Source organism: Thamnophis sirtalis, unplaced genomic scaffold (assembly GCF_051295495.1).
Source record: "Thamnophis sirtalis isolate CommonGarterSnake01/CBP01778 unplaced genomic scaffold, rThaSir2_p1.2 scaffold_3, whole genome shotgun sequence".
NCBI classification, from domain to species: domain Eukaryota; kingdom Metazoa; phylum Chordata; class Lepidosauria; order Squamata; family Natricidae; genus Thamnophis; species Thamnophis sirtalis.
Window position 1 is genome coordinate 127,304,151 of NW_028261383.1, and position 17,925 is coordinate 127,322,075.

The window sequence follows — 17,925 nt, forward strand, 5'->3', positions numbered from 1 at the left end:
TTAAGCCTGAATCATAATATGGGAGTTATCATTTAAAACATCTGGAGCAGGGATGTCAAACTCAAGGCCTGGGGGCCAGATCCAGAACAATAGAGAAAGAGTTCAATCTATGTTTTCCCTGCTATTCTGTGCAACTGGATCATGGCCTTCAATCTTCTTGATGATTATCACTTGTATTATGCTGCCAGTCTGAAGCAATTCTGTAATCTTGCAATAATGTTGTAAATAGGTCCAAATTATACAAAGCATGTAACTTAGTCTATGATTATATATTATTTATCTGGAAAAAAGTCAGTGCATTCAGATAATTTATGACAAATGACAACACTGAATTACAGATTTCCTGATTCAGATCTTAGTATCATCATCGCCTCCATCTGTACAGTATTTTCAGCTAGTGTCTTATTCCTAAATTCTTCCTCTGTGACTTGAAATTTTGGTTTTTTTTAAAAAGAGTGTAAAGGATCTGAATCTAATTAATAGCAAATCCTAGATTACAACCTGAATTACCAACAAAACATTGAACTCAACAGAACATTTCAACATTGTTGGTCAAAAGTGAGCACTCATTTCCTCAGAGAGTTCTTAAAGGCTTCAGCTCATTCCCTCTGAAAACCTTACTGAACTGTGACTGACATTAAATCACCTTGTTAATTCATAATCCACAGTTCATTAATTTATAATGTGTAATTAATTAATTATTGACTTCTCAATTCATAATGTGTTATTTGTATGATGACTTACAATTGGCACATTTATGGCATTTATTTAACAAGACACAGTTCAAGATAAGGTGTTTTTTTACCCAGTCCACCAAGTACATCCTTTTGGTCTGCAATTTTACAAAACCTATTCAAATGTATAGAGTCTATTATTGTGACAGGTGGAGCTTGTGTCTGTAACAGATGCCTTTAATCTGTAGGACAAGGCTGATGTGATTGAATATTGTTCAATTAAAGAAAGGCTGCATTTCTCTGAAATTTGATAGGAAAGTTTTAATTTATTTTTCTCTCTGACAAATACTCATTTGTGTATACAATTTTGTGCGAGGAGTATAGTGGGTTGGTCAGTTTAGAGGAGAAATTAAATAATGGTGAGGCTTTATCTGGCATCTGAAGTGGCCACCATCAGTATCCAACAGCATGTGATACATATCACTAATATTTACAGGCATCTTTGACCGGTATTTTATTCAGCAGCTATTTCTGAGAGTTACTGCCACTGGAATCCCTTACAGACAAACCTGTTTCCTTCAGCAGTGCTATCACAATAGTAGGAAACTCAAGAAGGAATCTGGTTTAACTTTGTCAGAGGAAAATTTAAAGCTCAAAGAAGATTTCCACACACAGTTATCCTTGTTCAAGGGTACAGCAAAGCCATTCTAAGAAAAGTCACGTCTGTCACAACAAGCTTGTAGTGCAAAAGCCCTAGGATCTCATTTGGTAGCCAAATACAAGCTCTTGGAATCTTGTGATCAGAACTTTTTGGATTTTCATATACTATTTATTTCCTATCCTATAACTTGCTGGCCCTTTTGAAAAGAGAGTGAGAAATGCAAAAGAGAATATCAAAGGACTATCATTGTTCTTTCTGGAAGTCCCAGAAATAATTTATTATTCTCCCAAAGCAGGAAGTCTAATAAAACTAAATTAGAGGAACATAACTAGCATCTTCTTATATTTGAAGAAATAGATAACCAATCAATCCAAGAATTTGTGTTAGATTTCTTTTTCCTCCTCCGTGTTGCTAAATTAACTATTCATCTTAGACAGGGTTAGCAACCTGCAGCACTGGAGCCGCATATGGCTCTTTCATCCCTCTGCTGCAGTTCCCTGTTGCCGGTCAGCTCCACAATTGATAGGGCTTTAGGTTAGGACAGGTAGAAGAAAAAGGCCACCATGCTAGGAGAAGACTCTATGGGGAACCAGATTTCTGGTCAGCTCCAGAATTAAATGGGGGGCTTCCAGTTAGGACCTTTGTGGCTCTTTGAGTGTTTAAGGTTGCCAAGCCCTGATCTTGGGGAAAGTTTGAGGCACCATTTAGGTGGGAAGGGAAGAATAAGGCTTTAAGGAGGAACTTGGACAAGAGATACTGTAGCACAGAGATAGAAGAAAATGTGAGAAAGATAAAATCAAAATAACCTCATATTGACTTTGTTTAGAAGATGGGACAGAGAGACACTTTGACAGGCTTTCAAGGTTATATGATTGTATCCTACAACAATCAAATACCATTGCTGAAATCCCCGCACTGTCTGTTTTTTGACCTAGCTTATCTGAAGGGCTGACAGAGAGAGAGAGGTGAGTCGGAGTGGTGGTGGTAATGTATGAATTGGTGGAAGCAAATATGGTTTGCAAGATTTGGAAGACATAGAAAGGCATGGTGTTCATGCAAACCAGTGTAAGCTGTCTTCTTTTCCTTATTTCTGGTAATTACTTTAACTTTTTCTTACTCCTTTTCTGTTCTGTCTACCACATTGCATACCCCAAAAGTAAATAGCACAATGGGTACACATGTAACTGGTTAAGGATGGTTGGGATAAATCATGCTTCTGTTGCAATATGAATGGTGGTGCAGTGATTAGAGTGCAGCAGGCTGCTTTTGCTGACTGCCAATTGCCAACAGTTCAGCAGTTCGAATCTCACCAGGTTGAAGGTTGACTCAGGCTTCCATCTTTCCGAGATGGGTAAAATGAGGACCCAGATTAACAATATGCTGACTCAGTAAACCTCTTAGGGAGGGCTGCAAAGCACTATGAAGTGGTATATACTTGCTATTATTAATTATTATTATGATTATTAATATATCATGAAGTTCTAGCAACCTCTGCATGATAAACTTAATACATAGTAGAGGAAGCCACATCAATATCTATACAATTAGGAATTAATCATCTGAGTTTAGGGGGGGAAAAGAGGATTACAACCTAGATCATTACACAGCATAATGCTGCAAACATGTTTTATTATCTCCCAAATAAAAAATCTTCAAACAAGGCAAAGGAAGACATTCCTCCTTTACACCTAACCATGACACAAGCATTCCCTGGTAACATATCTTTTCTACCATGGCCACCTAATGTGCCTTCATCTTGACCCCAGCCAAGGGGTTAAGACAATCTCAAGTCATCCTTAGTATATGGGCACTAAAATACATGTAATTCTTCATTTACAACTGGCCACTTAGTGACTGTCCGAAGCTATGGTGGACTCAAAACAAAGTACTTACAACCCCCACTCACAGTCACGTGATAGCATTTTGAGTGCTTGGCAACCAGTCTGCAGTTACATCTGTTTGCAGTGTCCCACAGTCATGCAACTGAAATTTATGATGCTTTTTGCCGGAAACCAATGTCTACTTCTGTTTTTGAGGAAAAAATGTTCATTGTGGATGGTAGATTTGATTAACAACTGCAGATTTGCTTAATGACCACCACAAAGAAGTTCTAAAATCAGGTTGGTCATGTGATGACCTATTTAATAACTGGCATGACTTACAACTGTAATTCTGGCCTCAATTATAGTCATAAGTGGAGGACTATCAGTAGTAGTTTCCCTCTTATTCAGACATAGTCCAAAGGTAGCCCCAACATACATAAAATCTATTATGATCAGTGGTGGGTTGCCAATGTTTTTACTACTGGTTTGGGCGTGCTCCCGTGTGCATGCAATGCTTCTGCGTATGCACACAAGCATCCAGGTGGGTGGGTGGAGCCTCCCACCACCACTACTACCGGTCTGCCTGATCCGGGCTGAACCGGGAGCAACCCACCTCTGGTTATAATGTGACCTGGTATCTTGGAGGAAAATGAAGAGACAGTCAGTGACTAAGAACAAAAACAACAGAGGTCAGATCCCAGTAGGACTGGCACGAGGGGTATATTGTGGGTTCCATCAATCATTTGGCTGGATCCAGGAGAGGAGCCTTTTCTGCAGTGGCACTTGCCCTCTGCAATATCATCCCCCACAAAGTGAGATTGGCCCCCAACTCTGTTAGCCTTCTGAGAAGTTTGTAATACTTACTTCTGCCATCAGGCCTAAGGATCCCATAGTTTAGTTTAGTTTAGTTTTAATTTATTTATATGCCGCCCTTTTCCCTGAGGGGACTCAGGGCGGCTCACAACTCAAGGGAAGGGAAATACAAACAAATAACAAAAAAACATAAAATCATACACAGTTAAAAGCACAACAGTCATACCATTCGAGTGGGGCAACGAATCTTTAGCCCCAGGCCTGTCGGAACAGCCAGGTTTTAAGGGCTATGCGGAAGGCCTGGAGGGTGGAGAGGGTACGAATCACCACGGGGAGTTCGTTCCAGAGGGTCGGAGCAGCCACAGAAAAGGCTCTCCTCCGGGTAGTCGCCAGTCGACACTGGCCGGCTGATGGAATTCAGAGGAGGCCTAGTCTGTGGGATCTAATTGGTCTAGTGGAGGTAATTGGCAGTAGGCAGTCTCTCAAGTACCCAGGTCCAATACCATGAAGGGCTTTGTAGGTGACAACTAGCACCTTGAAGCGTACCCGGAGATCAACAGGTAGCCAGTGCAGCTCGCGGAGGATAGGTGTTACGTGGGTGAACCGAGGCGCACCCACAATCGCTTGCGCGGCTGCATTCTGGACAAGCTGAAGTCGCCAAATACTCTTCAAGGGCAGCCCCATGTAGAGCACGTTGCAGTACTCCAGTCTGGAGGTCACAAGGGCACGAGTGACTGTTGTGAGAGCCTCCCGGTTCAGGTAGGGGCGCAACTGGTGCACCAGGCGAACCTGGGCAAATGCCCCCCTGGTCACAGCTGACAAATGATGTTCAAAAGTCAGCTGTGGGTCCAGGAGGACTCCCAAGTTGCGAACCCTGTCTGAGGGGCATACTGTTTGACCCCCCAGCCTGAGAGATGGAACACTTGGCCAATTAGTAGGAGGGAAGCACAGCAGCCACTCGGTCTTATCTGGATTGAGTACAAGCTTGTTAACCCCCATCCAGTCCATAACAGCCTTGAGGCCCTGGCACATCACGTCAATCGCTTCATTGAGTTGGCACGGGGCGGACAGATACAGCTGTGTATCGTCCGCATACTGATGGTATTTTATCCCGTGCCATCGAATGATCTCACCCAGCGGTTTCATGTAAATGTTAAAGAGGAGGGGGGACAGGACCGAACCCTGCGGCACCCCATACGTTAGGGGCCTAGGGGTCGATCTCTGCCCTCCGACCAACACCGACTGCGACCTGTCCGAGAGGTAAGAGGAGAACCACCGTAAGACAGTGCCTCCCACCCCCACCTCCCACAGTCGTCGCAGAAGGATACCATGGTCGATGGTATCGAAAGCCGCAGAGAGGTCAAGGAGTACTAGGATGGAGGCATGACCTCCATCTCTGGCTCTCCAGAGATCATCGGTCAATGCGACCAAAGTGGTTTCCGTGCTGTAGCCAGGCCTGAAACCGGACTGGAAGGGATCAAGATAATTGGTTTCTTCCAAGGACCGCTGGAGCTGAAAGGCCACCACCTTCTCGACAACCTTCCCCACAAAGGGGAGGTTGGAGACTGGATGATAGTTGTTTAGGACGGCCGGATCCAAAGATGGCTTCTTCAGGAGGGGTCTCACCACCGCCGCCTTTAATGCGGGGGGAAAGACCCCCTCCCGAGGGGAGGCGGCAACAACCGCCTGGATCCAGCCCCGTGTCACCTCCCTGCTGTTAACAACCAGCCAGGAGGGGCACGGGTCCAGTACACATGTGGAGGCACTTACAGCTCTCATGGCCTTGTCCACATCCTCAGGGGTAACAGCCTGAAAATCAATCCAGTGATGTCCTACCAGATTATCCCTTAGTGCCTCAGCTGGTTCTGCAGAATTGGAGTCCAGGTCCGCCCGAAGCCGAGCAACTTTATCCGCGAGGAATTGGACGTAGTCCTCAGCTCTGCCTTGCAAAGGATCGCTCGTATCCCTCCTATTTAGGAGGGAACGGGTTATCCTGAACAACGCGGCTGGGCGCGACTCAGCGGAAGCAATCAGAGAGGCAATGTATGTTCTTTTTGTCGTCCTAATTGCCCGGATGTAAACTCTGATGCTAGAAGTATGAAGTCTGTTACATGGCTGCATTGTGAGTTTAGAATGCACTCTCTCCCCTGTCTTTTTGTTATCGTAGTTTTTAACTGTTTAAACTGTTTATGGGCTTCATTATCTTATTTGGCTTTGCTTTTAATTGTGTGAGATCCAATAAAATCATTGGAGGGAAAAGAATCAGATGGAGAAGGTTCACAGATAATAATTAAATAAAAATCAATAAGTTATGTATGATTCTACTTGAAACAAAGTGCAAAAATGTGCCCTGCCAGGTTTCCTGTTATGGCCCCATAGTAATTTTGGAGTTTGGGGGATTTTTTACAGGGCAAGAGGAGTGTCTTAACTCTTGCCAATGACTAGAGTCAATTGGATTGAGATGAGCAGCTATAGAAATGGAAATATATAAATAAAAATGCACCAGTTTCACCAGGGTGGATCCTACATGTTAAACCTTTGAAGGAAGCTGTGGTGAGACCCCTCCTCAAGAAGCCTTTTCTGGACCCAGCTATTCTTAAGAACTATTGTCCAGTCTCCTACCTCCCTTTTTGGGGGAAGGTTGTCGAGAAGGTGGTGGCCCTTCAACTCCGACAGATCTTGGATGAAGCAGATTATCTAGACTCCTTTCAGTCTAGTTTCAGGCCTGGATATAGCACCGAAACCGCTTTGGTTGCACTGACCGATGATCTCTGGTGGGCCAGGGATGGAGGACATTCCTCTATCCTGGTGCTCCTTGACCTCTCAGCGGCCTTCGATACCATCGACCATGGTATCCTTCTGCGACGGCTGGAAGAGGTGGAAGTGGGAGGCACCATTTTATGGTGGTTCTCCTCTTACCTCTCCGACAGGTCGCAGTCGGTGTTGGTTGGAGGGCAAAGGTTGACCCCCCCGGGCACCTTAAATATGGTGTGCCGCAGGGCTCGGTCTTGTCCCCCCTCCTATTTAATATCTACTTGAAGCCACTGGGTGAGATCATTCGTCAGCACAGGATTAAATACCATCAATATGCGGATGATACACAATTGTATCTCTCCGCCCCGTGCCAGCTCAGTGTAGCGGTGGACATGATGTGCCAGTGCCTGGAAGCTATCAGGGTCTGCATGGGAGTGAACAAACTTGCACTCAATCCTGATAAGACCAAGTGGCTGTGGATGTTGCCCCCGAAGGACAGCCCAGATAGTCCATCCTTAATCCTGGGGGGTGAAAATTTACACCCCTCAGAGAGGGCCCGCAACTTGGGGGTCCTCCTGCATCCGCAGCTGACATTAGAACATCATCTGTTGGCCGTGAACAGGGGGGCCTTTTCCCAGGTTCGCCTGGTGCATCAGTTGCAGCCCTATTTGGATCGGGAGGCGCTTCAAACGGTCACTCACGCCCTCGTCACCTCAAGACTTGACTACTGTAATGCACTCTACATGAGGCTGCCCCTGAAAAGTGTTCAGAGACTACAATTAGTCCAGAACGCAGCCACGCGAGCAATACTGGGTCCAAGATACACCCATGTTACATCTATCCTCCACGAGCTGCACTGGCTTCCTATTGATCTTCGAACGCGATTCAAGGTGCTGGTCATTACCTTTAAAGCCCTACATGGCTTAGGACCTGGATACCTGCGAGACCGCCTACTGCCGCATACCTCCCAACAGCCGATAAGATCGCACAGGGTGGGCCTCCTTCAGGTGCTGTCAGCCAGGCAATGTCAGCTGGCGGCTCCCTGGAGGAGGGCCTTCTCTGTAGCCGCTCCGACCCTATGGAATGAACTACCCCCAGAGATCCGGACCCAACCCACTCTCATGGCCTTCCGAAAGGCTATCAAAACCTGGCTATTCCGGCAGGCCTGGGGCTGTTGACCTCATGACTGAGGTCTAGCCCCAACCAGATTGGGTGCATGATGAGGTTTTAATCTGTTTCCTCCTTTTTTTTTTTATTCTTTTTTTTTTATAATTTACTTCTTTCTGTAAGCCACCCGGAGTCCTCCGGGATTGGGCAGCCTATAAATTCATTAAATGCAATACAATACAATACAATACAAACGGTATTATTTTTTCCTCTTTATTTGTACAATATTTTTTCTTTTGTTGTTGTTAGGCTTGAATGTATGCTTTTGTTTTGTTTGTTTGTTTTGCTGTTTGGTATTTTATTTTCTATGATATAACAATAAATAATAAATAAAAATGCACCAATTTCACCCTAAAAACTCCTGAAAGTCTTTCCCTAAAGGGCATAGTGTTAGGTAATCTCCCTGTTGGGAGAGCGAGTACGTTCAGAGAAGCGTTGTGAGAGTGTTGTTGGAGAACACACAAACCAGCATACAGAGACACTGCAGTTTAAGTAGGCTTTTACTTTCGTGGAAATAGAGGTATCAGAGTCCATCAAACAGTCCAAGTCATACATGGATAAGACAGTCAGTCATCAATGTCTTTCAGTTAAGGGATAATCCAAATAATCCATAATCATACAAACAGTCTGGTACTCAAAGTTTGCTAGCAGTTGCAAAATTTACAATAGCTCACAGCACTTTCTAACAGCCAGCTTCCAAAACACTCAGATCAGATCAGCCCAGCATCTAACAAACAGAGAGCCAACAGTCATTCTGGCTCCCTCTTATGGCCGATTGAGGAAAACAGCAACCAATCACATTTTACAGTATGATTTAAAGGAAACAGGTATAGCAATGTTACATGATTTATATATTGTCAACCCAACCGTTAGATTATATTCCTAACAATGGTCCCTGTCATATTTGGAATAAGGCCCTTCATAGACCACACAAAAACCTGTGGGGACCTGACACTCCTAATTTGAATCCTGCCTCCTCAATTGATATGCTGTTTGCCCTGTCACCATTTTCTTCCTTCCAGTTTTGTTTTCACAATTAAACTAAGATACATTAACTTTGTAGGAGAGTGGTGGCAAATCTATGGTGGCAAAAAAAAAAAATCAAAAGAAATTTAGTGGCATCTTTTCCAAGGTATTTTAATAATATCTATAGCTCAGGGTTTAACTGTTGGGTTCTAGGTGTTTTCTGAGCATGGCTATAGGCTTGCAGATGTTTCACTACCTAATTAGGTAGTAACATCAGTGCAAGCGGAGTGTGGGTTTTGTTCCCTGTTTATATACAGTAGCTTGCCCTATCACTTTTCGAGGGGGTATGGTTTTCTCCTTGGTCGTTTCTTGGTTAGGATATACAGGGCGGGGCATAACCTTTTCCTAGGGGGTCACAGCAAGATCGACAGCAGTTTACAACTTCCGCGACACCTCATTTTAAAGCCCATAAAAAACTGAATTGAATGAGCTATTAAATGTTAAATTTGCTTTAAGAATGGCTGGAAAATTCGATTCGGAAGAACAAAGGATCATTGACAGAATAAAATGCATTGCCTTTCGAGAGGCTCGCGATGCTGGAGCGACGTTTATCAATCGAAAATGGATTGCAAACAAATTGAAACGTCATCCGGATTGGGTTACTGATAATTGGAACAAAACAGCCCAAGAATGTTTCACAAAATTTGGAGAAGGGCGTCCTCTGCAACTGTCCCAAGAAAGCAAAGCCATCATTGCAACTGGCAGTCGCAAACAACGAAAAGGAAACCGAAAAGTGGCCCAAGAAATCCTTCAAATTCGTGGAAAACGAGTTGATCAAAGGACAATCGGCCGATATCGAGAACGAGAAGGTTTGAAGCCATTCCACGTCATTTGCAAACCATTGAAAACTCAAACACACGTTCAAGATCGGCTTTGGTTGTGCGATTGGTTGTCTGAATGGACCGAGGAAGATTTTCTTCATTTGGCACCATCTGACGAATTCTTCGTTTATGCCATTCGAAAACCGAATTTCCAGAACGATCGAATTTGGGCTAAAGACGTCGACGACATCGCCAAACATGAACGATATCGACAAATCGTTCGCAATCCGACTTGCATCGGGATTTTCGTCATTTTCACAGCCAAGAAACTGCATTGGGTTTTGAAGGATAAAGGGGAATCCTGGGATGGCAGTTATTTCCGTGAGAAAATTTTATTGGAGAATGTCATTCCATTTCTCAGTGATCCAGACAATGTCTTGGTGGTTGGTGAGGCTGTCTTTCTTCATGACAAAGCTCCTTGCATGCGTGCAAATGCGACTCAGCAATTGTTAAAGGAAAACAATGTCGAATTTTGGGGCAATGACGTCTGGCCGGGAAATTCGCCAGATCTCAATCCGGCAGAGAACATTGGGGCCATAATTAAGGATGAAGTGGAAGCTCTGATGATTCAGGAGCAAGGTCAAAATCGATATTCGGTTGAAACTTTGAGAATGAATTTGGAAACTGTGTTGAAAAATCTGGAAAATCGAACGGAACTGTTTGAAGATTTGTTGTGTTCTTATCCACCTCGTTTGAATGCTGTTCGAAGGGCTAATGGTGGTCATACTGACTATTAAATCGTGTCAATAAACTCAGTTTTTGATGGGCTTTCGAATGGTGTATGAATTATTTGTGTTGTTATTACAAGTGTTGCTGTGACCCCCTAGGAAAAGGTTATGCCCCGCCCTGTACTTTTCTGCTTTGTTGTTTGCCTGGTGTTAATCCCTGCTTATCTGGGTGTTGGCTGCTGGAAATGTGTTCTGCTCTTTCAGTTCCTTGTCTTTTGTATTGTATCTTTTGAATGGTGTGTAAATATGATTTATTTCTACGTGGCTATTGATGACCGATTTGTCTAAATGTCAAACTTCCAGGAAATGGAACAGGGAGCAAACTGCACACTCACTCGTATTAAAGATGAACCAAAGTTATTGAGGGAAATTGTTGTCTGAGTAAATATTGAAACCTTGATTTTTTTTCAGCGCATGTTCAGTGTGTTCTTTTATACATCCAACAAAAATAAATTGTTAGAAGGAGGATTAACCCACATTGCAAAACTCTGGAACACAAAGAACCACCTTGTAACAATGATAGAAAACATTACATATCCCCAAATCACGCCATACAGACATTTCCACAAACAAATCCATAAGTGAATAATATCAGAACCCTTGTACCGATTTTACTCATGTAGTGTGTATGTGAGCAGTATTGTCCAAACAAGAGAAAATATATTGGTCCAAACAGCTTTACAACTTTTGAAAAAAGCTCACTTTTTACAAGCTGTTTAAAAAGTGACCCCCTTCCTTTAATATTATCTGTTTCCATTCTTCTTTTTCTTCAAAAGATATCCGAACGGCATGTTGCAAACCATTCGTGTAGTAGATTAAGCCGTGAAAGAGAGTTCCCAGTGGATCCCAAGATCACCCAGTGGATCTCTCTGTGTCCCGATTCGGCCGGAACAAAAGTTACTCGCTACTAGTAACTACGACAAATCCCCGTTTCCTAATATTTCACCCTGTCTCCGATTTTGTCCCCGTCGCTGATTCCTTTTGTATCCCATCTCACGTATAAGAGAGAAGGGCTACGGCGGAGCGACCTACCGCCGGCACGAAGCGCCAAGAGAGGGGGTGGGGGGACAGAGAAATCTTTGCAATTTAAAGGGGAGAAGGGCGAGCGCTCTCTTCCCCCTTATGCAAACCATGCATTGTATTGTAAAAGCTTTGACCAGCCCTATTGGCAAGGATAAAGGGGGAGGGGGGAGTTCCTCAGACGTTCAAGCAGCGAGTTCTTTTCTTCTCCGGGCTCTATAAGGACCCCCTCTCGTCTCCCCTCCCTCCTTCTATCTCTCCGCTCCTGGGGTTTCACAAAGCCGCCCGAAGACGCCTCGCCAACTTGCTCGCAAGCCAGCGGGGTGGCGGTCGTCGGCCCCGCCTCGTGCGCGCCCCCGCCAGCGTCCGCGCCGTGCGTGCTCGCACCCGCGCTCTTTGCAGGGTTCTCCCCTCTGCCGCCCTCTTCCAGCGGGCTCTTTTCCTTCGCTCTCTCTCCCTCCCTCCCACGCCCTCCCTCCCCACTTGCCCGCCGCCTTGGAATGAAGATGGTGGCGAGCGTCCGAGTGCAGAAGCTGGTTCGCCGGTACAAGCTGGCGATCGCCACGGCGCTGGCCATTCTGCTCATCCAGGGCCTGGTGGTGTGGAGTTTCAGCAGCCTGGAGGAGGACGACCAGGGAGAGGTAAGGCAAAAGGGGGAAATCTGCAAAAGGATCGCATTGCATCGCGCGGGAGAGCTGCTATCCCCGACGGAGGACGGGGGAGAGTGGGGGTGGGGGAGAGAGGAAGAGACTGACGCCCCCCCCCCCCGGGAAAGTGGGGACGCTGGAGGGGTCGTGGCGGGATCGGTGCCAAGAGCAGCCGGGTGGACTTTCCAGTCTCTGGGGCTGGGAAAGTGGCGGTGCCTCGGGTCAGCCAGCCTTGCATGTGTGGGGTAATGGTGCTCTCCGGAATGGAAAGGCGTCCGTCCGCTCTTGGAGGCGTGCGGGTTTGGATGCCTTCGGGTCAAGCGTCGCTAGTGCGTGAAGAACTGAACGGTCTAGAGGTGGTGGACGGGAGCGGAGTACTTTGGCCATTGGGGAAATTGGGAGAGTGACCGAAAAGCAAGGGACCGCTTAGACGATCGAGTTATGGTTAAAAGCAGGGCTGAATCTTGGAATTGACCTTTGGGGAGAAGGGGAAAAAAGATGAAGGATCGTCTATAGCGAACTGTCGCTGTTTCTCTGAAGGAGGACCGGGAGCCGCTTCCCAAAAACCTCCGAGTCTTCTTGTGAAGTTCACTGCAATTGGAGCCTTGGAATTGAACACAACGGAGACGTTACCTTGGTCTTGCGGATGGGGAAGACCGCGCTTCTTTTGTGCTCCCTCCGAGAAAACTTGGTGTGGCGATCTAGACTAAGAGGCACGTAATGCCGAGCGGATGGCAGATTTCTCCAGGCATCCTTCGGCCATTAGGAACGTGGGGTTTTGAAGCCCGGCTTCCCTTTAGTAAGAGTGGCCGTATAGGAAGCTCCCGGGTTTGTTTTGGAACTAGAGCGCTGAAGAGAGGTCCTTGTGTTTGCTGAAGGAAAGGTCGAATGTGAGACGGTGTTGCATCAGGAGGGAATAAAAGGGATGCTAAGTGGTGTTAAATGAGCATTAAATACAATGGGGGGGAGGAACATCTGGAAAATTGACATCCTCCTCTAATTTCAAGACTGGATTGCATTTCAAAATTGCTCTTGAGTTGCTCTGTGAGGCTACTATAGTGTGAGCTATGTCTGTATGTGGATTTTATTTTTGTCACCCTGTAGGATACAAAGAACCTCTTTTGGCTTGGTTATTTCCACTGGGCATGGCAAAAATAATCTCACCCCAGGAGGTGAGCTGCTGCTAGATCTCTGGACAGTAATCAAGCTACTGAGAGAGAGCAGGGCCTGCATGTGGGAGGGGGGGGGAGTATCCAGAGCTTCAGGACACACACTAACAACTTAGCCATATTCACCATATAGAAATATAGGTGCTGCAGGGAAATATCTCAAGCCAGGAGGAAAATGAAACGGATGTAAATTCCTGATAGGCCCTGGATAAAAGATTGTGCCTTGTTCTATCCACATTACCATGTTTATTGTTCTTCATCAAGTTTTAAGACTAAAAAGTTGGTTTGGCATTTTTCTTTCAGCTTCAGTCAGGATATATGTACTCATGTTCAGAGTCCTGAACGTACATTGAAAAATTCAAAGCAAAGGTCAACATAGCCACCTCAAGTTTACTGAGAAAGTAAAACAAAAATAGTAATAATGTATGCCATTTTGGAGTTTGTTTCATTGATTTAATAAATGTTTATGGGGAAACAAAAATATCCTTGGACATGAATTGAGAAGCATCAACATGGAATAACATAGAAACATGGGAGAATTTGGAAATTTGGCCACGCTAATCATTCCACAATTTTCAACATGCCTTAATCTGAACAGTTGTGTTTCTGTATGTGTGGGCATATGGGTGCCTGTATAATTAAAATAGTTATGATTGGAGTTTAATCCTAGTAAAGACATTCGAGCACCTGAAGAATTTGAATTATTTGGTGCTGTGAAGTTCTCCATTATTCGTTCCTAATTTGTGTTCTTTGGTATTCGCCCTTTTCCCCTGATTTTCTTAATTTAGTTGGGCTTAACATAGTATAGCTTTTTCAAAACCGTATTGGTTATGGAATATCCAAGTTATATTTTGAGATACCTGTACTGGTTATTTTGCAGGCGTATAAAATAGCCTGGTTGTTTGAGATGGACTTGATCCTTCTTATGCCTACCACAAAAATTGTTAACATGCCTCTGACATAACATGTAGCACAGTAATTATGAAGAGATTCATGTTTTGCTTTTCTGTTTGGAAAGTCAGAGGTTATGGGTATCTTAAGAATGCTTCCTCTAAAAGCCAAGGGAAAAGTTTCCAAACCTTCTTATCAGAGTTGAGTGCTTTCCTGCTGGAGGTAGTCCTTGACTTAGGACCATAACTGAAACTAGAGTTTCTGTTGATAAGCAAGTCACACTTGATTTTATTACTTTTTCACCCATTGACTTTGCTTGTTGAGAAGGTTGCAAATTGTGACCCCGGGATGCTGCAACAGTTTTAAATACATACCAGTTGACAAGCTCCCAAATTTTGTCCACATAGCAGTGGGGATGCCGCAATGGTCATAAGTGTGAAGACCAGTTGTAAGTAACTTTTTCCACTGCCTTTGTAACTTGGAACAGTTGCTAAAGGAATGGTTGTAGGTTGAGGACTACCTATACTTGTCTTCAGCTTCTGTGACCTTCAGAAGCACAATGTTTACCCAAAGTATCGTTTGGTAGTTAAATTATAACTATAAGAAGAAGGAACAAGTATTGTTTCTTAATTAAATACAACCGGAGAAGGCATAGAAAATCAAACTTCTTGACATTAATTTCTGCCATTGTGACAGCCACCAGGTCTATGGAGGCAGTCAGGTAGCAACCAACAAAACTCTTGCCCTTTGCTGCATTGGCAGCTTTGCCCTCCCTAGCACTCTCCATGTGGTTTTACTACAAATTGCATGTCAACAGGGCAATCGCTGGGGATTATGGGAGTTGAAATCTAGCATATCTGGAGAGCAAAAGCTGGACAAGGATCTTCCAATTAGAGAACAGGATTAAGTAGATTTTGGAAAAGGTAAATCAGTCATATTGGTCGGGGCCTAAAAAGGCAGTCTTGGGGAATATATGCTTTACCCTCTGGGTTTAATAAATTTACTTCGGACTAAATAATCATACGGTAAAGCTTCTCTAAGACTGTTATTGAAGAAGAACATGATAAAAAGTGGCATTCAACCTGGCAACCTTTGGGCTAAGGTGCCATCAAAGCCAGCAAGTGTGGGTAAGACTTATCTCCGTAATATGCTAGCTTTCTCAATTCAATTCATCTAGTCTGCTTGTTATTTTAAAATCTTGACGCTGCCCAAATATTAGAGAGCTTTTTTAGAAGTCCAAATTGATGTCTTGCCATCTGCTGTGCTAGAGGGCACTTTCAGCGTTCTACCAAATAAGGAACACCTTTGCCCTATGGAACTGTTAAAATGTTTGAACAAATCCCTCTGTGGGAATCTTTTTATGGAACCTCTTTCACGTCTGCTACCTCTCCTTCTTAGATGCTCAGGAGCTTCCTGGGGTTTTGGGGTTTTGTTTTCCTTTCTGTGGACCTAATATGAACAACAAAATTACTTACTGTTGTGATTCATCTTGTAGAGCACTTCAGATTATTCTAAACCAGCGTTTCTCAAACTTGATAACTAAAAGTTGTGTGGACTTAAAGTGCTGGCCTAGATATCTGGAGACTGTGAGTTCTAGTTCCACCTTAGATCTGAAAGCTCCCTGGGTGACTTTAGGCCTACCTACCTACCTCACAGGGTTGTTGTGGGAAAATAAGAGAAGGAGGAAGTGTGTGTGTATTCGCTGCCTTGAATTACTTATAAAGGAGAGAAACAAATAAATAAAAAGTAAATAAACATTTTAGATTGTGGAATAGTTTATTTCATACAAATGAGGACCCAGGTGGTTGGGAACAATATGCTGACTGGGTAAACTGCTTAGAGAGGGCTGTAAAGCACTATGAAGCAGTATATAAGTCTAAGTGCTATTGCTATTTTTGTTATCTGAATGGGTGCCTTCTCATTCAAGTGAAGACATGGAAGCCATCCTTCCATCCTAAAATTTCCATTTAATCTCTGATCACTTCATTGACCAGCCCAGTCTTTCTTTTAAAAAAAATGCAGTAGCTACATTATCATGCAGATTAAAACAGGCTAAAAAAAGAGAAGTCAGTACAGATTTAATCAAGTCAATATAGAACTGTGATTCACAGTGCATATAAAATAATTAATGCAAAATAATTGTACGTTTCTTTGCAGTAGGAGAGGGGGGGCTATGTGAATAAATTAGAGGCTTATCTTTTATTTGCTAAGATTTTATCGGGTTTGGATTGGATGGTTCCTTAAGGGATGTCTGTCAAAAAATAAATTCCCAGCGTTGAGTTACTGCTTCTCTGAAAAATATCCATTAAGCCAATTACACCCTAAGATGTAATTTTAGTCCATTCCAAGCAAGGTAACCTATTGATTTGGGGGCTATTGGATAGTAGTTGGGGAACTGATACTACAGTCCTAAGTGCCTCTGCTCTTGAATTTAATGGAGTTTACTGTTTGACAGAAGAGCGCAGCTTGAATTAACAGTGAAGAATTCAAAGGCTCTGCTAGTCATGCTCCAAATGCCAGTTGCCAGTTGAAACTGAACTCCAATTCGTGGCTCCTTTATTTCAGGAGAAAACCCTCTGATTGTATGATGAAGATTCTGGAGCGGGTATCTTTGTGCATTTCGATAGTGAAATATAAAAAAAGAAACCAGCCTTTCCCAACACACCTTTTATCTCTTCATGATATAAGAAAGCACCAATGGTTACCTGCAGCTCTTATGTGACTTCCTTAAAGAGGCAATTAGTTGCAAAGTGGGTTGTTTTAAACCACGCTTTTTAAAGCAACAGTTTGGGGTTTTCTGTTTTCTGAAAACTCTTATTGCTCTTCCCGATTTCTTCAAGTTCTGTTGGAAGACAAAGGCTTTCTCTAAGTATAGTGTTTGCATGACATACTTTAAGAGGCAAATTGTGGGCTGTGTTATTCAGGAACAGAAATGAGAGTTCTGGAAGAGAAAAACAAGAAGATGAACTTTTTAAAACAATCCTTTAAAATAGTGGAAGGCCCCAAGGCTATACCTTGGGTGGGACCTCAACAATATCATGGGTGGAACCAAGTTTTCAGAAGTTTTCTTTATTTCTATTTTAGAGCTCTTACGCTCCTGCTTTCATGTTTTCCCATTTCAATATACAGAAATTATATATACAGTATAATTTCTGTTGCTAAGCGAGATACTTGTCAAGTGAATTTTGCCCAGTGTTAGGACCTTTCATGCCACAGTTATTAAGTGAATCACTGCCGTTTTTAAATTAATGATAGGGTTGTTAGGTGAACCTGGCTTCCCCATTGACTTTGCTTATCAGAAGGGCGTAAAGGAGGATCGCATGACCCCAGGACACCATAACCAGCATAAATATGAGTCAGTTGCCACGTGTTGATCATGTGACCATGGAGGTGCTGCAGCGGTCCTGAGAGTGAAAAATAGTCATAAGTCACTTTTTTCAATGCCGTTGTAACTTCGCATTAAAGAAATTGTTGTAAGTTGAGGGCTTCCTGTAGGAGGAAAAGGGCGTTGGTACTTACCTGATACACCTCTTCTCATAGTGGGGTTCTTGGGGAAGCTGCAGCTCGCTGCTTGACCCTGTGGGGAGCAGCAGAGCGCTCCGGTGCCGCTGGTGCCTTCGCGGCAGGGCTTGTGCCCTTTGTCTCCTGCTTGTCTGGCAGATTTCTTTTCTGAGTGGTGCTTGTCTCACTCAGAGGCCTGGGCAGCGTGCCACCTGGGGGGGGGATTTTGG

The 17,925-nt window shown here is 43.9% G+C and overlaps 1 protein-coding gene across 1 annotated transcript in view; it reads left to right on the forward strand.

Annotated features, from left to right (window-relative positions):
• The first annotated feature begins 11,914 nt into the window (after window positions 1-11,914).
• Window positions 11,915-17,925, forward strand: part of XYLT2 (xylosyltransferase 2) — a 51,190-nt gene continuing 45,179 nt past the window's right edge. The window contains exon 1 of the mRNA XM_014063561.2: window positions 11,915-12,128. Coding sequence (XP_013919036.2) covers window positions 11,988-12,128 — 141 coding nt within the window. The 5' untranslated portion in view covers window positions 11,915-11,987. The remainder of the gene's footprint in view (window positions 12,129-17,925) is intronic.